Source organism: Periplaneta americana, chromosome 5 (assembly GCF_040183065.1).
Source record: "Periplaneta americana isolate PAMFEO1 chromosome 5, P.americana_PAMFEO1_priV1, whole genome shotgun sequence".
NCBI classification, from domain to species: Eukaryota; Metazoa; Arthropoda; class Insecta; order Blattodea; family Blattidae; genus Periplaneta; species Periplaneta americana.
The window spans coordinates 46,303,066-46,327,933 of record NC_091121.1 but is presented as its reverse complement, the minus strand read 5'-3'; the positions used below and the strand labels follow the sequence as shown (position 1 = coordinate 46,327,933).

The 24,868-nt window shown below is 39.5% G+C and overlaps 1 protein-coding gene and 1 pseudogene across 1 annotated transcript in view; one reads left to right on the top strand and one right to left on the bottom strand.

Annotated features, from left to right (window-relative positions):
- The window catches only part of sha (shavenoid), a 364,087-nt gene extending 339,459 nt beyond the window's left edge, over nt 1-24,628 (top strand). The window contains exons 6-10 of the mRNA XM_069825587.1: nt 3,941-4,074; nt 7,293-7,440; nt 10,067-10,449; nt 18,694-18,903; nt 19,490-24,628. Of these exons, the coding sequence (XP_069681688.1) occupies nt 3,941-4,074; nt 7,293-7,440; nt 10,067-10,449; nt 18,694-18,903; nt 19,490-21,742 (3,128 nt within the window). The 3' untranslated portion in view covers nt 21,743-24,628. The remainder of the gene's footprint in view (nt 1-3,940; nt 4,075-7,292; nt 7,441-10,066; nt 10,450-18,693; nt 18,904-19,489) is intronic.
- Nucleotides 16,459-16,577, bottom strand: LOC138700582 (5S ribosomal RNA; annotated as a pseudogene).
- Nucleotides 24,629-24,868: the final 240 nt, after the last annotated feature.

Below are 24,868 nucleotides of genomic sequence, written 5' to 3'. Positions count from 1 at the left end.
CCACGACTACGATTATAACTACAATTTCCACGACCACAATTACAACTACTACTTCCACGACTACTGATTACAATTTCCACGACCACAACTACCACTACTACTTCCACAACTATGGTTACAACTATAATTTCCACGACCACAATTACAACTACTACTTCCACGACTACGATTACAATTTCCACGACCACAACTACAACTACTACTTCCACGACTACGATTACAATTTCCACGACCACAACTACAACTACTACTTCCAAAACTATAGTTACAACTACGATTTCCACGACCACAATTACAACTACTACTTCCACGACTACGATTACAATTTCCACGACCACAACTACAACTACTACTTCCACAACTATGGTTACAACTACCATTTCCACGACCACAATTACAACTACAACTTCCACGACTACGATTACAATTTCCACGACCACAACTACAACTACTACTTCCACAACTACGATTACAATTTCCACGACCACAACTACAACTACTACTTCCACAACTATGATTACAATTTCCACGACAACTACAACTACTACTTCCACAACTATGGTTACAACTACAATTTCCACGACCACCACAACTACAACTACTACTTCCACAACTATGGTTACAACTACAATTTCCACGACCACAATTACAACTACTACTTCCACGACTACGGTTACAACTACAATTTCCACGACCACAATTACAACTACTACTTTCACAACTATGGTTACAACTACAATTTCCACGACCACAACTACAATTACTACTCCCACGACTACGATTACAACTACAATTTCCACGACCACAACTATAATTACTACTCCCACGACTACGATTACAACTACAATTTCCACTACCACAACTACAATTACTACTCCCACGACTTCAATTAGTACTACAAGTTCCACTACCAACAATACTACGACGACCACTACTACAACTACTACAACCACGATCCACAGTACTAACTACAACTACTGTAACTACTATACCTACAACTACCGTAATCAAGACCAACAACACTACGACTATCTCAACTACAACTACCACAACCACGACGTACAGCATCACGACAACCACATTTTAGACTATCACAAGCACGAAAGTCAATCACCATGACTACCACTGGCACCATAAACACTACCATTATCACTACTACTAATATTACTTCCACTACTGTTCTCCGCTGTGAAGTAACGGTTAGCACATCTGACCGTAAACTAGCGGGCCCGGGTTGGGAATAGTTACCTGGTTAAGTTTTTTTTTTTTTCCTGGGTTTTCCCTGAACCCATGCTGGGTAATTTTCGGCGTTGAACCCTGGACTCATCTCGCTGGTATTATCACTTTCACTCATTCAGACGCTAGATCACCTTAGCAGTTGATAAAGCGTCGTAAAATAACCAACTAAAAGAACTACTTCCACTACTACTACTATTACTAGACCTTACTGCTGCTGCTGCTGCTGCAGCTGTTACGAGTACCTACTCCTGATATAGGCTGCCCAATTACATCAACTACACTGCTTAGGCCTAAGTTATGTCTAACAGCGAAAAAAAAAATGTATTCAACATTTAATGATCTGTGTCTTAAGTCCGTGCAGGTGCGGCATTGTTACCTGTACCATCTGTGTTGTTGTATCATTAGTGTTGTTAGCAGCCACTACATAATCTTAGAAAATAAAATTTAAATTACGGTTTACTTAACGACGCTCGCAACTGCCGAGGTTATATCAGCGTCGCCGGTGTGCCGGAATTTTGTCCCACAGGAGTTCTTTTACATGCCAGTAAATCTACTGAGCCTGTCGCATTTAAGCACACTTAAATGGCATCGACCTGGGTCGGGATCGAACCCGCAACCTCGAGCACAAAAGGCCAGCGCTATACCAACTGCGCTACCGAGGCCGACTATAATCTTAGCTGATTTGTTAATGCGACACATGTAAAACACTTTCTTGTAGGAATTTGGTAAACAGTAAGCCACCAATATGGTAACTAAATTACGATCAGGATACTGAGCGTTGCGATTACGGAAGCATCCTGCAACTCAGAGCCAGGTTTTACGTTATGCTATAAAGTTTTAATAAACATGTACGGTACCACCTCGTAAAACTTTAAAAATCTCCAACGCAAATTGCGTCATAAAATGAATGTATATGCGAGGCCACAAAAACCAATTGGCTGCAGTTGCACCTGAACAAACACAACAGGTCTGTGCTGCTCGTCTTCGAACCAGAGACCCGCCATCCAACCCAGGTCAATATATCGATATAATTACGTTTCCAACAACGGTCACTTTCATTCTTATTTAGTGACCTCTCGCGTCTGAGACTGAAAGGCACACGCCGGATCGCTGCACGCAGACGGTGGTGGTGATTAATGGCGAAATTGTTGCAATCATAGGTTCTCAGCTGTTCATTCTTTGGCACTGACTTAAGTCAATAAATGTGAATTATTGTAGCCTGTATTTCGTTTAGTTCACTACCAGTAGCGGCTGGTGGTCAAAATAATGAGTGTACTACAATTCCTATATTTGCCTACTGTATACACTTATATGTATTTATCTTAATTTGAGACTCGCCTAGTGACGAAATATGAAATCCATACGACGTTCCTTCCTACTGCAGAACCTGTCAATTACCCTGGTGTTAAACCCTTCATCTTGGACATCATACTCTTTTCTATTGACAGTGTTGCAAGAGCAGTGAGGCGATCCTGGGACATAGTGTTCCTTAAAAACGTTTTTATGCGTTTTAAGCAAGAAAAACATCTTTCTGGCTCAGCAGTGGTCATTGGTGTTGTAACCAAAATATTTAACAACTTCGTTACTTCACAGAATGGATCCTGTGAATTGGAGGCTATGTATCGTAACAATTGAACAGCTCCATCTATATTCCGGAAGGCAGGTGTTCCGTATAGAACTCAAAGTTGTGTCTTTAACACTCTTTTGTTCAGTACAGTATAGCTGTTGACAGCAACTTCAAGTTCGCGTTCAGGAAAATTAGGCTATGCGAAAAATTGCCAGAAACTTTGCTGTTTAACAATTTTGTTGCGTCTAGATAGCCTAAAGACTGGAAACGGTGAGTAGTTTTCTGAATTATACGGTCACATACTTCCTTGGCTTCAGTTTTCTGGGATTCCATTCTCCGTCGCTTGCTGACTGATTCAGGAGGAACCTCAAAAAACAGGTAGACGGCAGCAGCAGTCGGACATTTGAATTACCAAATACATCGTACATAGTTCCGAGTTCTTCCACAAACATGCATTCTTTCGTTACGCTTTACTTTTGCAATCTCCAAGCTGTGTTGTGCTGAAGCTGACTACAGCACTTCCCCGCGTAAAAATAGCCAATCAGGGCAGTGATTTCAGCTTCGCACATGCGCATTAATTGTCTACATTCTCATGTAGAGTTTTGAGTAGCACATTGTACCCCCTGAGGCACCAAAGAACTAAGAGCGAAGAACTAAACACTCTATAACGCGTCATGAACATAACCACGGAAAATTGTCAAATGGCAGATCAGATACTATGGTGGTATTACAAATACATTATTTGAGCAAAAATTATCATTGTGCTGTAGCACTGTAGCACATAAGGACGGGCCGCCCCTGTTCACTACTGGATGATGATTTATAGAAACTGCAACATTAAATCCTTTTCCAACAAAGGAACACACCATGACAAGTGACCTATGCAAGGAGCTCCCTTATGAAATATAAAAAGCCGGAAATCCCATAAGGGCAACGGCCTCCTTCGGGAGTGTAGAGTGAGCTGAAAGTCTACTACACTTGGGGAGCCTGACACTAACCGATTTCTTTGTTTCAGGTTTTGTAAATAAAGATTCGTAAATAAAAATTTTCTTCTTCTGCTTCACACTGAAATTCATTTTACAAACTGATGAAGACAGTAATGACATACCTGTTGAATCTGTTCATCTATCGCAGGCGTGGAGACACCGATCTGCGTGGTATCGGGGGCCCAGTTCCTGACGCGTGGCGGATGGGTGGACCTGCATAACAACTCATACACGGAGCCGCCGTTCCGCCTCTTCAGGGACGAGGGACGCACTTTTCTTCAGGTAATATTAGCCTTCTTGTTATAAATCAAGATATGGACTTTCATCATCATCATCATCATCATCATCTGTGGTCATACAGCACTTTTAGTTTAGCCTTGACATCCTTAAGAATTGCCGCCCAATCTTCCCTCTCTAGGGCTCTCCGTCTCCATCTCTTAATTCCTACTTTAACTAGATCATCCTGAACATCATCCAACCATCGTAGTTTAGGTCTTCCTGCTCTTCTTTTACCACTTAGCGTGGCATCGAGTAATCTTTTAGGAATATTATTATTGTCCATTCTGATAATGTGGCCCAGCCACTCCAGCCGTCTAATTTTTATATCAGTGGCAATACTTGGATCTTTATATAGTTTTTGTAATTCAGAATTGGTCCTAATTCTCCACTCTCCGTTATCATAAATAGGGCCATAAATTTTTCTTAAAATTTTCCTTTCCCACGTATTTAAGATGGTTATTGCTCGTTCAGGTAGAGAGATATGGACTTTACATCACTAATAAACATGTTGTAAAACATTCATTACGCAACTAGTTGGGTAATAGCAGTATCATTATCTAACTAGTTGCGTAACAGAAGTAACATTACCTAACTAGTTGCGTAATGAATGTATTTACAACATTTTTATTAGTGATGTAAAGTTCACATTACATAATCAAAGTGGATAAATAAATTTTTGGCGCGTTCGCACTTCAACGGAAGCAAACTCGTCCATTAACGACAGTCCGTCGTTGAGTCTTTTCGTCTTTAAAGACTGGGTGATTTATTAGGGAGTGTTGATGGTTTACTCGAGATCTGAGGCTGTTTGAGCGTGGGTTCGAATCCCGTTTTGGTTTATTGTCTGGTTTCGTTCTTCTGAGGCTTTTTCCAAATATAGGGCTAATGTCAGGTAATTCTACAGTAATTCCTCGAACTCATCTCACCAAAAACTGTCTGGCTATTAGCAATTTCAACGACAAGTATAAGCCTTCGAGCAGGTGTGCGTTCAGAACATAGAAAAAAAAGTGATTGAGGATTCATAGAATCTGTAATAGCGTGAAACGTTTAGGCTATGCACTTGGTTGGGAGTTATTGCGATATTTATTTATTTTTTTTTAAGAATTGATTCCTATTTATAAGGATTGTGAATATGATTGGAAGTGAAATAAATTTAATTCAGTTTATGTGCTATATTAATAATTTATTTATTGAATATACATCATACATCTGTACAATTATTAGCAATGAATTTACTGTGTTTCTTTCGAACTGATTAATTGGAGAGCCGTTACTGTAGGTCTATAATAAAAGAAGTAATAGATATAATTCATGCAAGAAAGTAAGTTTCCTCTAACAAATATAATATTAATAGCAGAGGCTGATCCGTTCCTAAGTAAGTGATGTCAGATGTTGAAACTTTTGTAACACTTCATTTGACTCTCATTCACGTTAAAAAAAAGAACAAAGACAACACACTGAAGAACTAAACACAATAAAATATATAGCACAAGACAATGGATATAACCCTAAATGATAGACACACTAATAAAAAAGGCAAAACAAAAACAGAACAAATCAACACAAACACCACGTGAGAATAAATACATAACATTAACATATCACAATACCAATACTTAAAAAATTGCATCTTCATTCGGAAAACTAAAATACAAGATAGCATACAAAACAAATAACACAACACGGAAATATCTAAATAATCACATCAAACATTCAAATAAATATACTTCAACTGGTGTTTACACACTAAAATGCAATAGTTGCCCACATTTTTACATAGGGCAGACAGGAAGATCCTTTCAAACAAGATATAATGAACATATTAAAGGTATAACCAAACCCTACATCACATCAAATTACGCAGAACAAACAATAATAATGACTACAATAATATAGAAACAGATATGGAAATTCTACACATCACACCAAAAAGTTTACAGTTAAACACCTTAGAACAATACGAAATATATAAACATACAATAACATACCCACAACATATACTTAATACACACACCCCCACCCCTACAACTGACGAATGCAAATGGTAGAATTCAAGATCAACAGTAGTTCGTGGGACACTGACGAAGACGCAACACTGCGTCGAAACAGGCCGTCTGTCCAAGGTATATAACCTTTTTAAAAATTTTTAACACCTTTTAATGTGTCGACTAAATAATTTTAAGTTAAAAAAAAGAATATATGTGCAGGCAATCAAATTCATGCAGATACAAGGATTTTATTATTTAATAAACTTTACATTTAAGACAAGTAAGGATCTCCGAAATAAAACCCGTCCAGTACACTTTCAAACGTAACTGAGTTTGAAACGTATAGCCTACAGACTATCGAGAGGGTCCAACATCGGGTTAGAAACTTCATTCGAAGTGAAATAACTGAATCAGAAGTTAATTATTTCTAGCCTGATGCTGGGCACTTCCGAGACAGAATCCGATTCAAACTCATTTACGATTGAAAGTGTATTTTTATTTCAGAGTTCCTCAAATGCAATACTGAAAGTCTTGAAAAAAAAACATATCGCTCTGAATATATTGACACAAGTATGCAGTGAAGAATAAATAAATGAAGGCGAAGTTGGATGTTTGGACACCCTTTCTAAGCTCATGGAAGACTTCATTCCTGGGTGCTGGGGAATGCTGATCAATATCAATAACTCAACAACTCTACATATGCCTCACTTTATCTGGTTCCTGCACGATAGGATTTGTACACGAAACCTGATATTTCGGGGAATTTAATGATAAATGCCATCTATGGTTAAAATCTATAAAAATGTTTAGCATATTTGGCAAGCAACGGTACATTGCCTTTCTTATACATTTCTATATAAAACCTTTTAGTTTGAATATGTTGCAAAATGGTGGATGTATGAATTTCTGAGAACGAGACACGCTGGTGAACATGCAATTACTAATTTTTGCAGGATGATATGCGTTCTAATTGATCAAATGGAGTGCAGACTACGTTACATTCAGACATAACCAATGTTGATATCGTTATTAGTGAAGGAAAAATAATGGCTAACTATTCAGAAGAGGTCTGCATTAAGGAAAAAAAGTTGGAAAATTAAGAAAATCCGCTTTTTTTATGATCGTAATTATATTTGAGACTGTTTTAAATGATCTACCAATTAGTTGTTTGTAACTAATTATAATCTATTAGGCCTACTTGTCCATCAAATACCAACATAATTGTGCTCTGTACAGTGGCTGGGAGAGGTCGACCTGCGCTTCAGCATGGAGGGGCGCCTGATGCTGGTACATCTGATGTGCAAGGACGTGGGTAGCGGCTCCAGCGGGCAGGACCAAAGCATTTTCACTCCCTGTGTCGCCTTCAGAGTAGCTGGCACACCAAGTGAGTCTGCTCATTATGTTATACGAAAATATCTACTACTACTACTACTACTACTAATACTACTACCAGTACTACTACTGCCACTGCCACCACCACCAACACTACCAATACTACTACTACTCTACTACTAATACTACTACTACTGCCACTGCCACCACCAACACTACTACTACCACTACCACTACTACTACCAGTACTACTACTACTGCCACTGCCACCACCAACACTACTACTACCACTACCACTACTACTACTACCAGTACTACTACTGCCATTGCCACCACCAACACTACTACTACCACTACCACTACTATTATTACTACTACTACCAGTACTACTACTACTGCCACTGCCACCACCAACACCACTACTATTACTACTACTAGTACTACTACTGCCACTGCCACCACCAACACTACTACTACCACTACCACTACTACTACCAGTACTACTACTGCCATTGCCACCACCAACACTACTACTACCACTACCACTACTACTACTAATAACTACTACTACTGCTACTGCCACCACCAACACTACTACTACCACTACCAGTACTACTACTGCCATTGCCACCACCAACACTACTACTTCCACTACCACTACTACTATTACTACTACCAGTACTACTACTACTGCCACTGCCACCACCAACACTAGTACTACTACTACTGCCACTGCCACCACCACCAACACTACCATTACTACTACTATTACTCTACTACTAATACTACCACTACTACTGCCACTGCCACCACCACCAACACTACCATTACTACTACTATTACTCTACTACTAATACTACCACTACTACTGCCACTGCCACCAACACTACCATTACTACTACTATTACTCTACTACTAATACTACCACTACTACTGCCACTGCCACCACCACCAACACTACCATTACTATTACTACTACTCTACTACTAATACTACCACTACTACTGCCACTGCCACCACCACCAACACTACCATTACTACCACTACTACTCTACTACTAATACTACCACTGCCATCACCACCAACACTACTATTAGTACTACTACTCTACTACTAATACTACCACTACTGCTGCCACTGCCACCGCCACCAACACTACCATTACTACTACTACTCTACTACTAATACTACCACTACTACTACAACTGCCACCACCAACACTACCACTACTACTACTGTCACTGCCACCACCAACACTACTACTACTACTGCCACTGCCACCAACAAATACCACTACTCCTACTACTATTACTGCCACCACCAACACTACCACTACTACTACTACTACCAGTACGTGCATAAGCGCTTTCTCCCAAGATGTTGCCACTCGCTCACTTTGTGCAGTGGCTTGAATTTAGTAGTTTGTTTTAATTAAATTTACACGAAAACCGTGCACGCTATTGAAATACGTCAGAGGGATAAATAATTCTTTATTAGATTCCCTATCGAAATGGAAAAAAATCACGATCCTACTCGCAATAGTTATCGAATAAGAGATTGGTAAACATTTGAGGGGGGGGGGGATATTATTTCTGAAAAAAAAAAACTATTAACCTTCCACTAACATTATATTACAGCTTTTTGTTACATACATGAGCTATTCGCTCTGGAAATCTGCAAGGCTATTTCACTTCCACTCAGTATTATTGATCCTGTTTTATTGAAACAGCCGCTCAAAGACTTCAGCGACAGTAAAGTTGCATTCTTCTAGGATTCAACTCTGAAGGCCCCCTTCCACTTAGCGGAATCGAACCGAATCGAATCGAAACGAAAACTGTGCTGCCACTCACATCTAATGGAATCGAACCGAATAGTACTTTTGTATTTTGTGATACAAAAGGGAATAATTCTACACAAGATTTATTAATTTTTCTTCGTTCATATTACATTGTGATTTTTATATACGTACTATTTCAGCAATAACTTTGAATAATAAACAAATTAAGCCGCCAAGAATGGATGTGGTTCATTTGTTTTTTCACGAAGGCTTCACGAGAACTTCGATCATACCCGAAACAAGAAATTCTATTCCGGCAGTGGAATAAATATTGTAGCTCATGAATTCTGTTCTGTTCGATTCGCTTCGATTCGACGCGCCGCTTTCTGCTATCTTCCATTTAAATGCATGATGAAGAGAAATTCTGTTCCATTCGATTCCGCTAAGTGGGAGCGGGCCTTAAGAGTTCTGCACAGTAAAGGCTCATTCGCAATGAAAATTAAACATAACGTAGGCGTTAACTTAACGTTACAGTAAAATCAAGAAGTCATACCATCATTCACGATGGGAACATAAACACAACAGCAAACATACTTGGTAACCATGGAAACATAACAACGACGCCGTTTCCTCATACTTCGTCGTATACTTCAGCGCTCCACGATTGTGTTCTGTTTGCATATCACGTAAGCATAAGCATGAAAGTTTGGAGTTTGCAAACTTTCATGTTAACGTCTTACGGTAATGTTTATGTCAATGCGTATGTGAATCATTGTGAATGATCCCATTTGGTAGCCTGGGCGCAAACTTCTGCGTTTATGTTACGGTTATGTTTAATTATCATTGTGAATGGGCCTTAACAGACTCTACCTTAAACCTAACGTCTGCATGTGTGGACCAGGCGTTCGTGAGTGGCCGTTCGCAGCGGACGCGCACGCCTCTGGAGACGACGGACGCGGGCTGAGCGTCACCGAGTACATAGCCATCGCCGTCTGCTCCATCCTGCTGGGCCTCATCTACGTGGCCTCAGTGTTCCTCTACCTACACGTGCGACGCCGCCGACGTCGAGAGGTCTGCCCCAGAGAGAAGGAGTCCCGCGGCCCGCACCTGGCGGGCGCCGAGGAGGGTATCGTGAAGAGCAACCCACTGCTAGGCCGCCACCACGCGGAGGCGCCGGTCCAGGGCGTCGGCTACCTCAGCGACTCCGCAAGCTGCTGCTCCGACACCGACGCGGCGTCCGACATAGGACCTCCGTCTGATGACAGCGGGCGCGCGCCGCAGAACGTGAGTTGCCAGGAATAACGATCAGCAACGGATTTACTTGCAGATGAGAGCAGCGTATTAGATAGCTGCAACTTCCAGAGGTAGCTCAGATGGCAGCGCGTTTGCTTGCTGATCTGGAGTTGCACTCGGGCACGGGTTCGATTCCCACGTGTACAATCGTTACCATGGAATGGATATTATTGCATCTCATCCATTGTTTCCTGTCTTTTTTTAAGGCAGAGATGGGCATCGTGCCTCACTTCAGAATTTGTGCCTCACTGACCTTCACAGAGCTTATCGCTCCGAGTGACATCATCTTCATAGTCCCCGTTCCTTCCTCACGCATGGAGGTGAGGGCAGGTTCTATATCAGTTTCATAAGCATATCAGTGGTGGCATAATGGCATTATCAAAGCAGTGTGCACGCGTTAGAAAACGATTATTTCATGAGAAATGGGAGGAAGAGTTTTTTTGCTGTTTAGAAGGGGAGAACATACGATGTATGTTATGCTCTAAAATCCTATTAGGCATTAATAAATTTAATATATAACGCCATTACTCCTTGTCATGAAGAACATGCTGAATTAGAAGGTAAGACAAATTAAATGTTATTTTTCGTACTATTCCGAAGAAAATTTATGATCTTAACATTTGCATAGTATACTAAATACGACATTATACCTTAAACACGCTGCATTAAAAGGTAGCCTACGAGGAATTAAATGTTGTTTGTACGTATTATTTCCAAAAGAAATTTATAAAAAAAAATGTATCAAATGTGCGTAGAAAACGAAATATGATTTTCTGAAATTATTTTAGGTTGAGGACGTGCAAGTCTATCACGTAATCTTGATAAACGCCAGAATATTCAAGAAAATAAACGTAGACAACATGATGGAATATTATTGGCTAGATACGCAATTTCTCGCCTGTGATTTAAATCAATTCAGCTATGGAGAAACAATAAAGAGGTTTATGATTAAAGCTGCCGAATTAATTTGCCAAATTGAATAAAAGTTTTCGAGTCTCTCACGTTAACCAAGCGTTTTCCTAATAATTCGCCACTGACCGCCTTAGCGATTACGATAAGGTGACGCAGGTCACAGCAGTTTATATTTCCCATCCTACTCTGCAGTCTCCTCTCCTAGTAAACAAACTATTTCAAATCGAGTGCCTCACGTAACCGAAAATTGTGCCCATGTATGTTTTAAGGGGTTAAATATTCATTTGAGAGTCAAGAAATGATTTTCCACTTTCGAGAATGATGAACAAGACTCGAAGCTTACGAGAGTTACGAGACGAGTCTCGAAAGACAAGTGCAACGAACATAGTAAGCGAGAGCGGCAGTTAGTTTTGTTCATCTCTAATGTTGAGATACCTACAACACCGTCTTTTGGCACACGAATGAATCACTTACAGTTGAGCTACGACAAAGACAATTTAGTATGATATTCTCATATGGATGTTCCTCCGTTAGGTTGAATAAAATGAAATTTGAAAAATTGAAGACATTATTACAAAAACAGCCCTTACTTACTTACCGGCTTTTAAGGAAACCGGAGGTTCATTGCCGCCCTCACATAAGCCGCCATTGGTCCCTAATCCCTATCCTGAGCAAGATTAATCCAGTCTCTATCATCATATCCTACCTCCCTCAAATCCATTTTAATATTATCTTCCCATCTACGTCTCGGCCTCCCCAAAGGTCTTTTTCCCTCCGGCCTCCCAACTAACATTCTATATGCATTTCTGGATTCGCCCATACGTGCTACATGCCCTGCCCATCTCAAACGTCTGATTTAATGTTCCTAATTATGTCAGGTGAAGAATACAATGCGTGCAGTTCTGAGTTGTGTAACTTTCTCCATTCTTCTGTTACTTCATCACTCTTAGCCCCAAATATTTTCCTAAACACCTTATTCTCAAATACCCTTAACCTATGTTCCTCTCTCAAACAGCCCTAGTCATTTTAATGAAATTGAGTTAAGGACACATTTGCTACTATTTCAAATGTTTATAGGCTCCAAAAGTGACACATGTCAGGTGCAATGGCCACAAGGATAAACAAGAGTTGTACAGAAACAGCTGACATGTGTTGTTCTATTTATTTTTATTGTTCTTCTGAAAAAATAGCAATTTTTACAAGGGTTATTTTTCTAATAATGTATTTAATTGGCACTTAGCACATTTAGAAAGTATATTAGAGATAATAGGAAGAAGTCTAAGAAACAAAACATCTAAAGAAACTAAAGTTCTATAAAACAATGGCGCTACCAGTACTGCTCTATGAAGGAAAGATGTGGACAATGTCTAAAAGAGATAAAAGGCGCAGAGATGCTTTGGAAATGAGGTCTCTACGTTCAGTGGCAGGAATATCATTAACTAAACACAAACGAAGCGAAGTTATCAGGCAGGAACTACAGACGGAAAGAATTATACAACGCACACAAGATTATCAACAGAAATAGAAGCAGCACTTAGGATGGGAAGACCGCATCCCGAAGAAAGCTTTCAGTATGTTCCATGAGAGATAAGACAACGATGGAGCCAGCAATTCTAGTGGAGACGGAAAGGGCGGAAAGGCTCAAGCCTTGTTGAAGATGAAAGTCAAAGAAGGGAATAGCACTGAATCACAGTCTAATATATACAGTCACGAAGCTCAATACTTACTAAATATGCAAACATAGATAGTTGCTCACCACCAGGATCGCTACTATCGCCTCATCACAGACTCTTTCCCTAGCAGACGATAAAATGTATTGTACTTTCGATATCGTGTTCTTTTGAAAAAATAAGGACCTTCCTTCCACTATTGAAATATGAAATACATAGACAAGGTTTATATATTATATTCTATGAACTCACCTTCCTGGATCTTTCGGAATAAGGATAACTCTAACCTATTTTTCTTACAATTTATAGTACTACAAACGTCTCCTTGTCCCATATTATTATTCAAATTATTGTATTTTAATCATTTACAGTTATTACAACCGATAACGAACATTTCACAGTTTACATAGATTCTCACAAAAATGCAAAATACGGCACAGTCAATGTCTTTTCCATCTAGACCAGGCTGTAATGTTTGTTCGGGTTTTCTATTTCAGTGTATGGAGCTCAATGAAATATTATATTATAACTTTATTGCGTATCATTGCTAAGCTTTCTTTAGTGTAATGTTTCCATAAGTTCCGTTTACTTCTTGTTGCATATGTTGCAGAAATAATTACGAAACTGTGTTATTTTAATGTGAAGAGAATTTTACATGTTAACATAATCTGTTCGCGTCAACATTTTAAGTTTAAAATGGAAGCTATTTTGAGGTTTAATAAAAAAGAATTTATATTGTGATTTCAATTTAGCACATCTACCTTCCTTAATTTTAGACAAAAAAATTACCATACCACTCCTATGAAATTAGTGTACGTACAATTGTGTTACTTCGTCTCTTAAGTAGTAGATAAATACAATAATTCAGTACTCAATTGCAGTATAAATACAGACAAATTGAATGTGCGGGGTATCATACATGACATTATGCTTAATTATAATGTATGATTGCGAATTTAGGAATATAAGTTAAATATAGTAAACATAACCTATAATATTCATATGAATGGCAAGGCATTGGAGATACTAAAATTAGACAGAAAGGGGCAACTGGTACAGTAAACATAACCTATAATTTCAACATATCTAAGTATTCGTGCGGTGCAACTGAAAATTATTGAATCGTGCATAAATGAATGTACAAGAATTTCGCAATATTTAATCGAAATAAAGGCAGGTATTACACATACGAACAACGTAATTTTCACACGAAAAATAATATTACACATTAACTCGCAAGGAATTATGTCTGAAGTGTCCCCTAATCATTGTTTTAAATTTTATTAATGCAATTACACTACATTTTAGAGAAATATATGTTACTCTTTATGCATTCCAATAAATTTATATGGTTGAAACCCCTCCCTTCGTGATCGGGTTAAGCGAGTCACATGGTCTGCCTTACGGCCTGTATTAGATCACGATGGCAGTGACAGTCTATTGTTCCTAGTACTCACAGCGCTCCAAGCGGCTAGCAACTATCGCGAGAAATGCAACTCGTTGGCAAAAAATCATCCCAAGCTTCGTGACTGTATATAGTAGACTGTGACTGAATCATGGGGGATAGAGCTGTCAAGTGTATTCTCCAGGAAGAGTTTGGAATCTATGAATCACACATCTACACAAAGATATCCAAACAGTTGTACCAACTGTTTTAATTTTTTTTAACAAAATTTATGACGTCTAATCTTACCAGACAACAAACTGACTCCAGTCGCTACTGTTAATTTCTCAGTTGTTCTCTTGTACTCAGTCTCGTCAGATTTATTGCCCATAAACGTATACACATTACAATAAGCTGTGGTAACTTTATAACAGCCAGGTAACTTTGTACCGTTTCTAATTTCCTTTACAATGACAGGTGTTCCACTGCTAAGAATATTTTTGTACAAGAACATCTGAATACTGTAAAAGATGAACAGCAGTCACTCAAAACGAAAATGGTACAAAGTTATTGTCTGTGTCAGGAATAAAGAACTATCCTTTACAATCAACCTTTATACAACATACAAAACTATACCAAATTTCTAGGACAGTTTATAGACTCCAGTTTAACATATCGAATATACGTATATGCACAAAGTTATCAACAGTTGTATGAGGGGTTCACAACCAGAGTGGACCAAGTCCATCTGGAATAGTTCTGAGATATTGAGTCTTAAAGTTCCTGGCTCACGCTTAGCAACCTTCACCTTCCATAGGAAATGCTGCCCTCTGTGGAGTAACAAATGAGTTATGGACTTTGTTTGTTATGGCAATGAATAAATCTAAGTTTTCTTCATCCGAGATTGTATTAATCCACAAACTGATCACTGGTGGACTTGGTCCACTCTGGTTGTGAGCCCCTCATATATTCATTAAAGAAATTAGTGACTTGCGTTTCTCAAAATTATTCAAGATGTGCCTACTTTTCGTTGTTTCAGTCGATATTCCGGTATGCCTTAATTTTCTGGGGAAATGGTAGCAAAATTGGGAGTGTCTTGATTTTGCAAAAGAAAGCCATTAGAATTCTATGCCAATCAAACTATCTTGAACACTGTCGACCACTTTTCAAACAATCCCAGATAATAACAGTCATAAATTTATATATATACGATCTAGTCCTTTACACTCGATATAATACATACAATTACTCATTAGTAGCCAATATACATGATCATGAAATTAGAAATAGTGAACAAATTAATATTCCATACTGTAGATTACAATAACTAGTACAAATTTTTCTACCATGGGCATGAAATTATATAATAAGCTTTCTGGTCAATATTATAAGTAACCAACCAATAGTTTCAAAACTAGATTTTATAATTGGCTTTTAACAATTAATCCTTTCTACTCTGTAGATGAGTTTAACATAAATTCATACGAAATTGTTTTAATAATTTACATTTAGTTACAAATAATACATTAAGAGTGAAGTGTTTTCATTAATTTTTAGAGTTTCAAAATGTTTTGTGTTTTCATTCTAATTAAACTTTACTGTTTTGAATTATAAGTGTATTTTCAAATTATGTATTTTTCCCCCTTGTGACGAAGCCTATCGCTGTATGTTTAATGGCTTAATAAACTGAATAATTGCATATTATAGTAATATTTGTGTCCTGTTATTAATATCAACAAGAGTAGTGAAGACATGCAGAAATCTTACACTCACAGTATTGCCGCTCTTCTTTACATAGATTTGATTAGGTTAAATTATATTATAGTAAATCAGAGCAGATCAGATTACATTTGATTGAAAGAGACAGATAACTAGCCTTAAACAACTTGTATATGTTTTACTTGCACTCCTTGAAGAGGAATTTCTTTTCTCTATCTTCGGAATAACCACTGTCATTTAATTCTATAATATATGACTTCGATTATCGGATGAGAACCAGTATTTTCAACATGGAATGGCCGTTGTCAAAAATTTCGCCAACGACACGTGGTGTTCCCAAACGGTCACCCATCCAAGTAGTGACCACGCCCGATGTTGCTTGACTTTAGTGATCGGACGAGAACCGGTATTTTCAACATGGTTTGGCTGTTGCCAATGGCTAAGCCAATAAATTAGTGTGGTAAGCGATGGTTCTTTAATCCTGGCACAAAGAATACCTCAATTGTTTTTACACACAATCTACCACTCTTTTTACCATTTAAACAGAAGACAAATTTTTTAATAAAAAGTGCCACGCTTAAAAAAGTGATCCACTGCAACCACAGGGAGAATGGAAAAATCACTCACTAAACACAATTATCCACCATGTGCTAGAATAGGTACCAGTCGCAAGTATAATAAGTGTTGGGTTCAGGTCTTCTGAATTCCACTCTACATTATACCCCACACGCAATGACTTCCGTATCTTCACGGAGGAATGAAGCATGAATCCCCATAGTGTGTCTCACTTGTCTAGTCGTCTCAGCAAGAAGTCCTTGAATGACGTGGGTTCAATCGAAGGCGATCTGTTAAGAGAATGAAAGAGAAACATACATACATATTGAAAGCATTGCAGGGATACCGTTTACAAAGAAATTTCATCTTTATCAGAGATTATCTTGAAATGTGCTATAAAAGAGAAGAGTCAGAACACAGAGCATACTGTACAATAAAATATACAGAGTTTTTTTTTTTAATTAACGCATAATTGTAATCAAAATTTAAAGAGGGGATTTCGGACAAGACACGTATTTAGAAAATAATATTTTTATCGAAATATTTTTGCAACTAATAAGTTGTGCAAGTTATTTCGCGATCGAGAACATAATCGTCTGAAAGAGATATATTTAAATGTAATACTTCATTTGTTTTATACAGAAACATTATGGTTATGGTGACTATAGTAACAATTTACTGTTGATACATTTTGTGTTATGAAAGCAGTTTTGTTGTTGCTGAAACCATCATAAAACGAGATGTTCTTAAAAGAAAATAAGAGAATTGAGATTTTGATTATGATATAATTTGTTGATAGATGTACACTTTTTAACGAAACTCATTCAAATCGGCCACTTATTTCTCAGTCAGCTGTGAATAGAATATAAGCGAAATTCAGATAACATGGACATGTCAAAGATGTAAAATGATCATATTCTGTTACGAACATCTTGTTTTATACTGATTTCATCAATAAAACTGCTTTCATAATACAAGGACTAGCAAAATGTATCAACAATAAAAATAAAGTTGTTACCATAGCAACCATAACCATCGAGCTTCTGTAGAAAACAAATGAAATATTACATAAAAATATGCTCCATATGAAATTTAAAAAAACTGTGTGCCATTTTAAAATGTCCTCGACGACGTCATAATTAGCACAATAGTTAAAAATATTTTTGTTTCAATAAAACTATTTCTTTCTAAATATAAGATTTGATGTGTCCACGCATTTTGTCCGAAAGCCCAACATTTCATTTTAATTGCAAAATTATAAGTGACAGGATGTATGTATTGTACGTAATGCAAATACAGTCTAGGAAGTTGAAGAAAATAATAGTGATCGATAATAGCAAAATATTTCACATACAAAAAAAGTGTGCACAAGGTAGGAGAAAAGATTTGAGCAGAATAGATTAATTTACTCGTGACATAATTCGAAAAGTTGTGCATGAATTTCATGCAAACCTCCGCCGATATCTTAAATAAACTAGTACTGTCTTCCTCCGACGAGTTTAGCGCTGGGACCTGAGGTATTCTTGCCATCGGTGTGGGGGGGTTGCAGGTAGATTCTTTTGTTGCTACAGCCAAGCCGAGCCGAGCGGAGTGGGAAGTATTAATCGTCCAAAAATATGCAGTCTTCAGTTTGTAGTAGTGTGTGACTGTGTGCACGTGTTAGGTACTCTATATACGAGTGAAATGTTTTCAGTATGATTGTACTTCCTTCCAGACTGCCGCTGTCACTGTTCCCTCCCACTACAGTACCGCGCTAGGCTAGTCGGAACAGCATTCCTCTCAGCACTAAACTCCTCAGAGGATGACAGTAGTTGATACAGCGTTGTTAAATACCCAATTAAAAACGATAAGTTATCCTATATAGCTCTCACTCTAAACTGTACTCCAGGAAACGAGGTAAAACTATGCTGGTCCCCACGAAAGACAAACTCTTATAGTAATACCTAATGTAACTTGAAAACAAGACTACAATAGTAGTTGTGTGTTGTGTTGCAGGTGCAAGTGACGTCAGCTCTGGTTCACCTAGAGCCGCTCCAAACGCAAGAATCGGGCTCCATCGAGCGCCTGCCAGAAGAAAACGTGTCCATCGTAGAGACATTGGAGGCGCGCGAAGAGCGTCCGGAAACCGTGAGGGCCATCGCCAATGCCACCATACGCCGCAAACTGTACTTCAATCCTGCTTATTTCGAACCCGAGTTGCTCGCGGTAAGGGCGCATGCATACACTTGTCCATAAGAGCGGCAATACATTTCAGGAAAACCGAAAAAAAAAACTTACAAAAAATTGACAGATCACAGTTTTCTTCTTCACCTAAAAGTTGTTTTAAAAGAAAATGATTGTCACTAATTACGAATTGCATAAATCCTATATGTCCAGGCAAGTCAGATATTTTTCGAGAAAATACTAAAGAAAAAATTGAAGTTCATGTACGTCAAACATTCATTCATAGTGTTCTGCCCAAAGACTGGTCTTTCATTGCAAACCCAGCTTTCTCCAATCTTTCCTATTTTCTGCCTTCCTCTTTGTCTCCTCATATGACCCATATATCTTAAAACTTATTATTATGCTTTAATAAAAAACAAAATAGTAACTTCAAATTATGAAATGGTTTTGAAGATAATCAGTCTTTCGTGCCTCTTGAAAAGTTTAACCCAAATGGACGTGTGGGATTTCTGCAGTTCACGATTCTGTTGAATAACTGATGCAGTTGGACAGAATATAGGCTATCAAGACAAACTGTGACAAAAGTTATATCAGGTGGTTATTTACTATTTGGTTTAATGGTTCGCAGGCGCCGCCGCCAGCTGCCATCGAGTTCCTGACCAAGATCCGCGAGGTGATCGCCATCGCCAAGCACAAAATGCTGGCCAAGCGCTTCTCGCCGACTCTCCTGGGCATCCCCGAGGAAGAGCAGCTGCCGGAGGGCTCGCGGCGCTGCAGCGGCTGCCCGGGCTGCGGCGGCGTGGACAGCCTGCCCGAGCCCTGCAAGCAGAGCAGCATCCGAAAGTGGCTGGAGGACGTGCCCACCGCGGGCGAGATCCGCAAGAAGGGACGCGCGCCCCCGGCACCGGTCAAGGCGGTCAATCCCGCCGTAGTACCCCCTCCGCCGCCTCCACCCACGAAGCTCAAGCAGCCGGCGCCCTGTCCCCCGCCGCCGCCTCTGCCGCCCCTCACCACGAGCGAGCCAAGCAAGTGGAGTCCGTCCAAAGAGAGGAAGAAAGAACCGCCAACGACGAAGAGGTTGATGGACGCCGTGATTCAAGAGCTCGTGGGGCAACGCGGCCTCGAGGCGGCCAAGGACCCGGACCCGCCCAAATCCAGCAGTCCGGAGGATCATCGGAGGTCCTCCGGGGAGGAATACGAGGCGGACAGTCTGGAACGCGGGCCGCGAGAAGGGATGAGCACCCCCACGGATTATGGAGAAGTGTCGTCGTCCCAGCCCAGCCCCACACTGAGCTCCGCTCTGCCGCTGGAGGAGGTGCTGACCATGCGAAACGAGATCTTCAACGTGCGCACAGGCAGTAAGACCATTTCCAAACTGCGGCCGCCGACTAAGACCGACGACCACGAGTACGAGGTGATCGTGCTCAACCCCGAGCTGTACAGCCTGCCGGAACTGCTGCATCGTGGCGAGGGCTACAGCCTGGTCAGCGAGGTCTACGTCAACGACAGCTTCGGCAGCGCGCCCAGCTCCTCGGCGTCCAGCAGTCCCAAGATCCGCTACTCGGAGAAGCCGGGACACCTAACCATCCAGGTGGAGGACTCCCCGGACAACTACCTGCCACTGCCCGACGATTCCGACAGCTTCGAACCCGACACACTAGACAGAAAGCCCAAGCACAAGCAGGAGGAGCCGGAACGCCGCTTAGAGCAGTTCAACGACTCTCTGGAACGTCCTGCGCAGATCCTGCTGCGCACCACCGGCAGCTTCCGCAGCGACTCCATGAGTCAGGCGGGCTCCGATGACCTGTCGCAGGTGACGACTGCCTGTCCCCTCAGCAGGGCATTTGGCAGTCTACGCGAGATTTACGAGGCTCGAACTCAGCTCCGCGGCGGCGACGGGGACACAGCGAGTCTCGTGGGCTCCACGCGCTCGCTCACCAGCGAACTGGACTATACGTGGAGGCGCACCCTCGAGGCCAAGCAGGCTCGACGCCAGCGTCCGCCGACCCCACCCGGGTCTTACGCGCCACCGCTACCTCCCAAGGCCAACTCCGTGTACGAAGATCCGCCGCCCCCGCGACCTCTGTACAAGATAGAACCAACACCTCCGCTGCCACCCAGAGCCATCAAGCCGCCGCTGCCGCCAAAAAACGGGGCTGGCAGAAGTACCAGAACGGGATCAGACCCTGCGCGTAGACCTTTGCCTCCGCTGCCCCCCACAAACGTGTGCTCAGCATCCACCGCGGCGTCTCAAGACGTGGAAACACTCTCCAACAAATCTGGTGCTTCTGTGGACAGTCTCAACTCTTCGGACTACGAAACCTTTTATATGACACCGTTCTCGGGCGACGAGGAGCAGGACGGAAGTCAAACCCTGGGTCACCGGCTGGAGAGAAGTCTCAAGAACAAGTTCTCCAAGCCGGAGAGCCAGACTCCGGCAGAGAAACCTCCGAGCGACGAGGACTTGGTGCAGCATATGCGCGACAAGAGCGCTGACTCGGTGAAGAAGACGTGGCGGCGCATGGTCCAGAAGCCGGAGGACTCCGGCTACCTCAGCACCGACTCCAACGACTCCGGGCGCCGCGCGAAGCAGGGACAGGGCCAGGGCAGCGTCAGTGAGACGGACGAGTCCCTGTGCGACGGAGCCAGCGAGTCGGGCGCGGAGAGCATCGCGACAGATTCCTTCTTCTTCGGCAGTTTCCGGAAACTGTCGACCTGCGCTGTGGTGACAGAGTCGGTGGACAGTGGGGTGGGGTCCGAGCTGGTGCGGACGATGCTTCTGGACGACGCCGGAGGCGGCAGCAGCAGTGACTCAGAGAATGTGAGCCTCGTGACAGTGCTGCCACCTGGCAGCTGCCGACGTAGATCCCTGCGCTGCTAGCAATCGTTTGCTCAATTCGTAAGGGAAGCCAAAGCTTAGTTTAAACACTGCCTCCAAAGTCATTCAAAGTGAAATATTAGTCGTCAGATTCTGTTATTTTTATGCCGAAAAAATCAAATAATTTTCCAAGATTTCTGCCTGTTTTCCAGTAATGGCGGACAGAGTAACTGCATTCAAAATGTGGTGGAAATCTGCATATAAATTAGTGATTTGTTATGCTCTGCAAATTTTCAATTACGATTATCGAGAATGTGCAGTATTCATTGTTTTAACTATTTATTTTTAATTTCATATTTACAAGTAGTGACAGCTAAAAGCAAAATTTTATTCATATAGCAATTTTTTTTATTTATGCTGAAATGAAATATCTGGCAATATACTTATAACTCACAAAATCATAATGAGAAAGAGTCTACATGCGTTCATAATACAAATTTGAATATGTATCGAAAGCAGATTCTTAAAACCACGAAAAAACACTCGTGTATAAGATAAAGAGTCTTTTCACATTCGGTACAAGTGCTTCAAGAAAATTCATGCAATTCAATTCAACAAGGATAAGTCGGCGTGTTCAGTGTCTTGACAGTTCGTATTAACCTCCTGCGTTTAAAAGTTGTGTTCACTTGTGTCAGTGGTTAGCAACCTTTTGTTTTATATGTTTGGACTTCTCCTGAACATTGCACTCCTCTTACAATGGTTTATTTTTTCGAACTCTTGTAAAATACCAAAATAGTGATCAATTCTGCAGTACGCAAGAATTGATTCTTAACGAATATTTCCCCCCCCCCCCACTCCGACGATCACGGTAGTTTCTGGCAAAAAAAGCTGTGAGAGTGGGCTGTAATACTTTAAAGGAAAATAACTTCAGAAACCTGTCCCAAACATGAGTTCAAGATTATGTCAATAAAGGGGAATTTCCAGTTCAGCAAGTCCGCTTTTTGCTGAATTCTACGCAGATGTAGATCATTCCTCACACAACTATGGCCGTACTGAAATGCAGCTGAAAGATATTATCTTAACACAGAAATGTAAGCTTCTCTAATTTTAGGATTCCATCTTGACATACTTACAACTGCAAAGAGAACGAAGTGAAATAGATTCCATATATTTGAGAGGATCACTAAAATGAGTGAGTTAATCCATACTTCTCCATTTCTCACTTCTGAAAAAACTTTATAACTCTGATAAAACATAATAGAACAATTCTGTATTAGACAAAACCAGATTTACATAAAAGTATGACGCAAATCAGAATCATACATTTAATTCCGTATATGTTTTGCATAATTTCACATTTATAGGCCTAATAAACTAAAGTTTCAATTATTGTTCTACAGATTCTGACACAGATTATAAACAGTTGGAAATTAACCAATTTTGCAATATAGTTCAAAATTTCTTACATTCATACTTTTGACATCAGACAATAATTTGTATAGATTTTTGCCAACATTTTTAAAGTAATTTTGACTTTATCAAGTATACACTTTTGGGATTCAAACAAGGTGCATCTTGAATATCAGACTGAGATCTTGTTCAGTATCCTCAGAAAAAAGTTTTCTTTCAAGTCCATTTTAGCCAAAGCATCATTTCAGTTTTTATTTAGGGGAGGGAAGGAATTTTTATAGAAGAACTTACAAGATATATCACGTGGCGTACTACCACCCTACTTGCTATGAAATGAACTACTCTCCGTACCATAAACTGGGGTAAACTTGAGCACTTGAAAAAAAAAATCATGATATCAAATACACTGAACATATTTTTAAAGTTCATCATCTTTTCTCCACTTCTTATTTTTTTTATTATTCTAAGTCACAAATAGGGCTGATATTATGGTTTATTGTTATTTTTTGTTTTATTCTTTATAGTCAGGTTTACCCCACTTTACAGTACATATCAATTTCCACACATAGGTCTAGTTCTAACTTTTTATCTTACTTGTACGATACGTAATTTACACGCACTTGCTGCTAGGTACGAACAAATGAACATACAATTTCACTGATAAAGACATTATTTTTCAATTAACAAAAATAAATTCTAGGCCTACTTTTATTTACAATAAGCAACAACCAACAACCCATAATGTAGTAAAGAGTAACGCTTTGGATTCATTTGAAAAGTTATTAACGAACTCGTCTTTTATTTCTTAAGCACTTATAAAAGTGAAATATTCTAATATTAAACTTGAAGTTCTCATATTTCTTTCTTTAACAGTAAGTTACTACTCAGTCATTAACTTTTTTAATCTTAAACTCGAGGGGGGGGGGCAATTGCCCCCATTAATTACGCCTATGATTTTAGAATTGTTTACCCATATTTATACTCATAATTCAACAAATGAATTATGTAAATAAGGTAAATTTAATAGCTTAAATTTAAATGAGTACCATATATTACTGTCAATGATACGTTCCAAAGAAAATAGATATTTTACGATTATAAAGTGAATAAGATAATATAATTCCTTCCAAAAAAAATTGATAATCTCCATTGCTGATTTACAAGCGAAATATGTAAGATTGATTTTACAAGTACTATAAAATGGATGAATTTATGCAAGGAATAGGAACATTCAAGAAAAAAATTGGTAGTACATTGCTCCGTCGATATAGGAGAAAGCCAATGTTTACCTACTTAGGTATAACATGCGGAGCAAGTCCCCTGCAATCGGCAAGCATCATGTTTAGGTACAGCGTGAAAGTCAAGGAATATTTTGGATAGTAAAAAATCTATCATACTGGAATGGGTATTTAAGAGTTATTAATTCATTACAAAAAGTGAATCTGATACAAGTTAATACAAATTAATTTCATTTCCTAGAATATATCTATCTATAAGATACAAAAATAAATAAGTAAATAAATAAATAATAATTAAATAACCAAGTAAGTAATTAAGTAATTAAATAAGTAGCTAACTAAGTAATTAAATAATCAAGAAAGTAATTAAATAATTACATAAACATGTAAGTAATTAAATAAGTAAATAAATAAAATAAATGAGTCAATGAATGATAAGTTAATAAATAAATAAATGAATAAGCAAGTAAGTAATTAAATAATTAAATAAGTAAGTAAATAAGTAATTAATTATGCAAGTAAGTAATTAAATAAGTAAGTA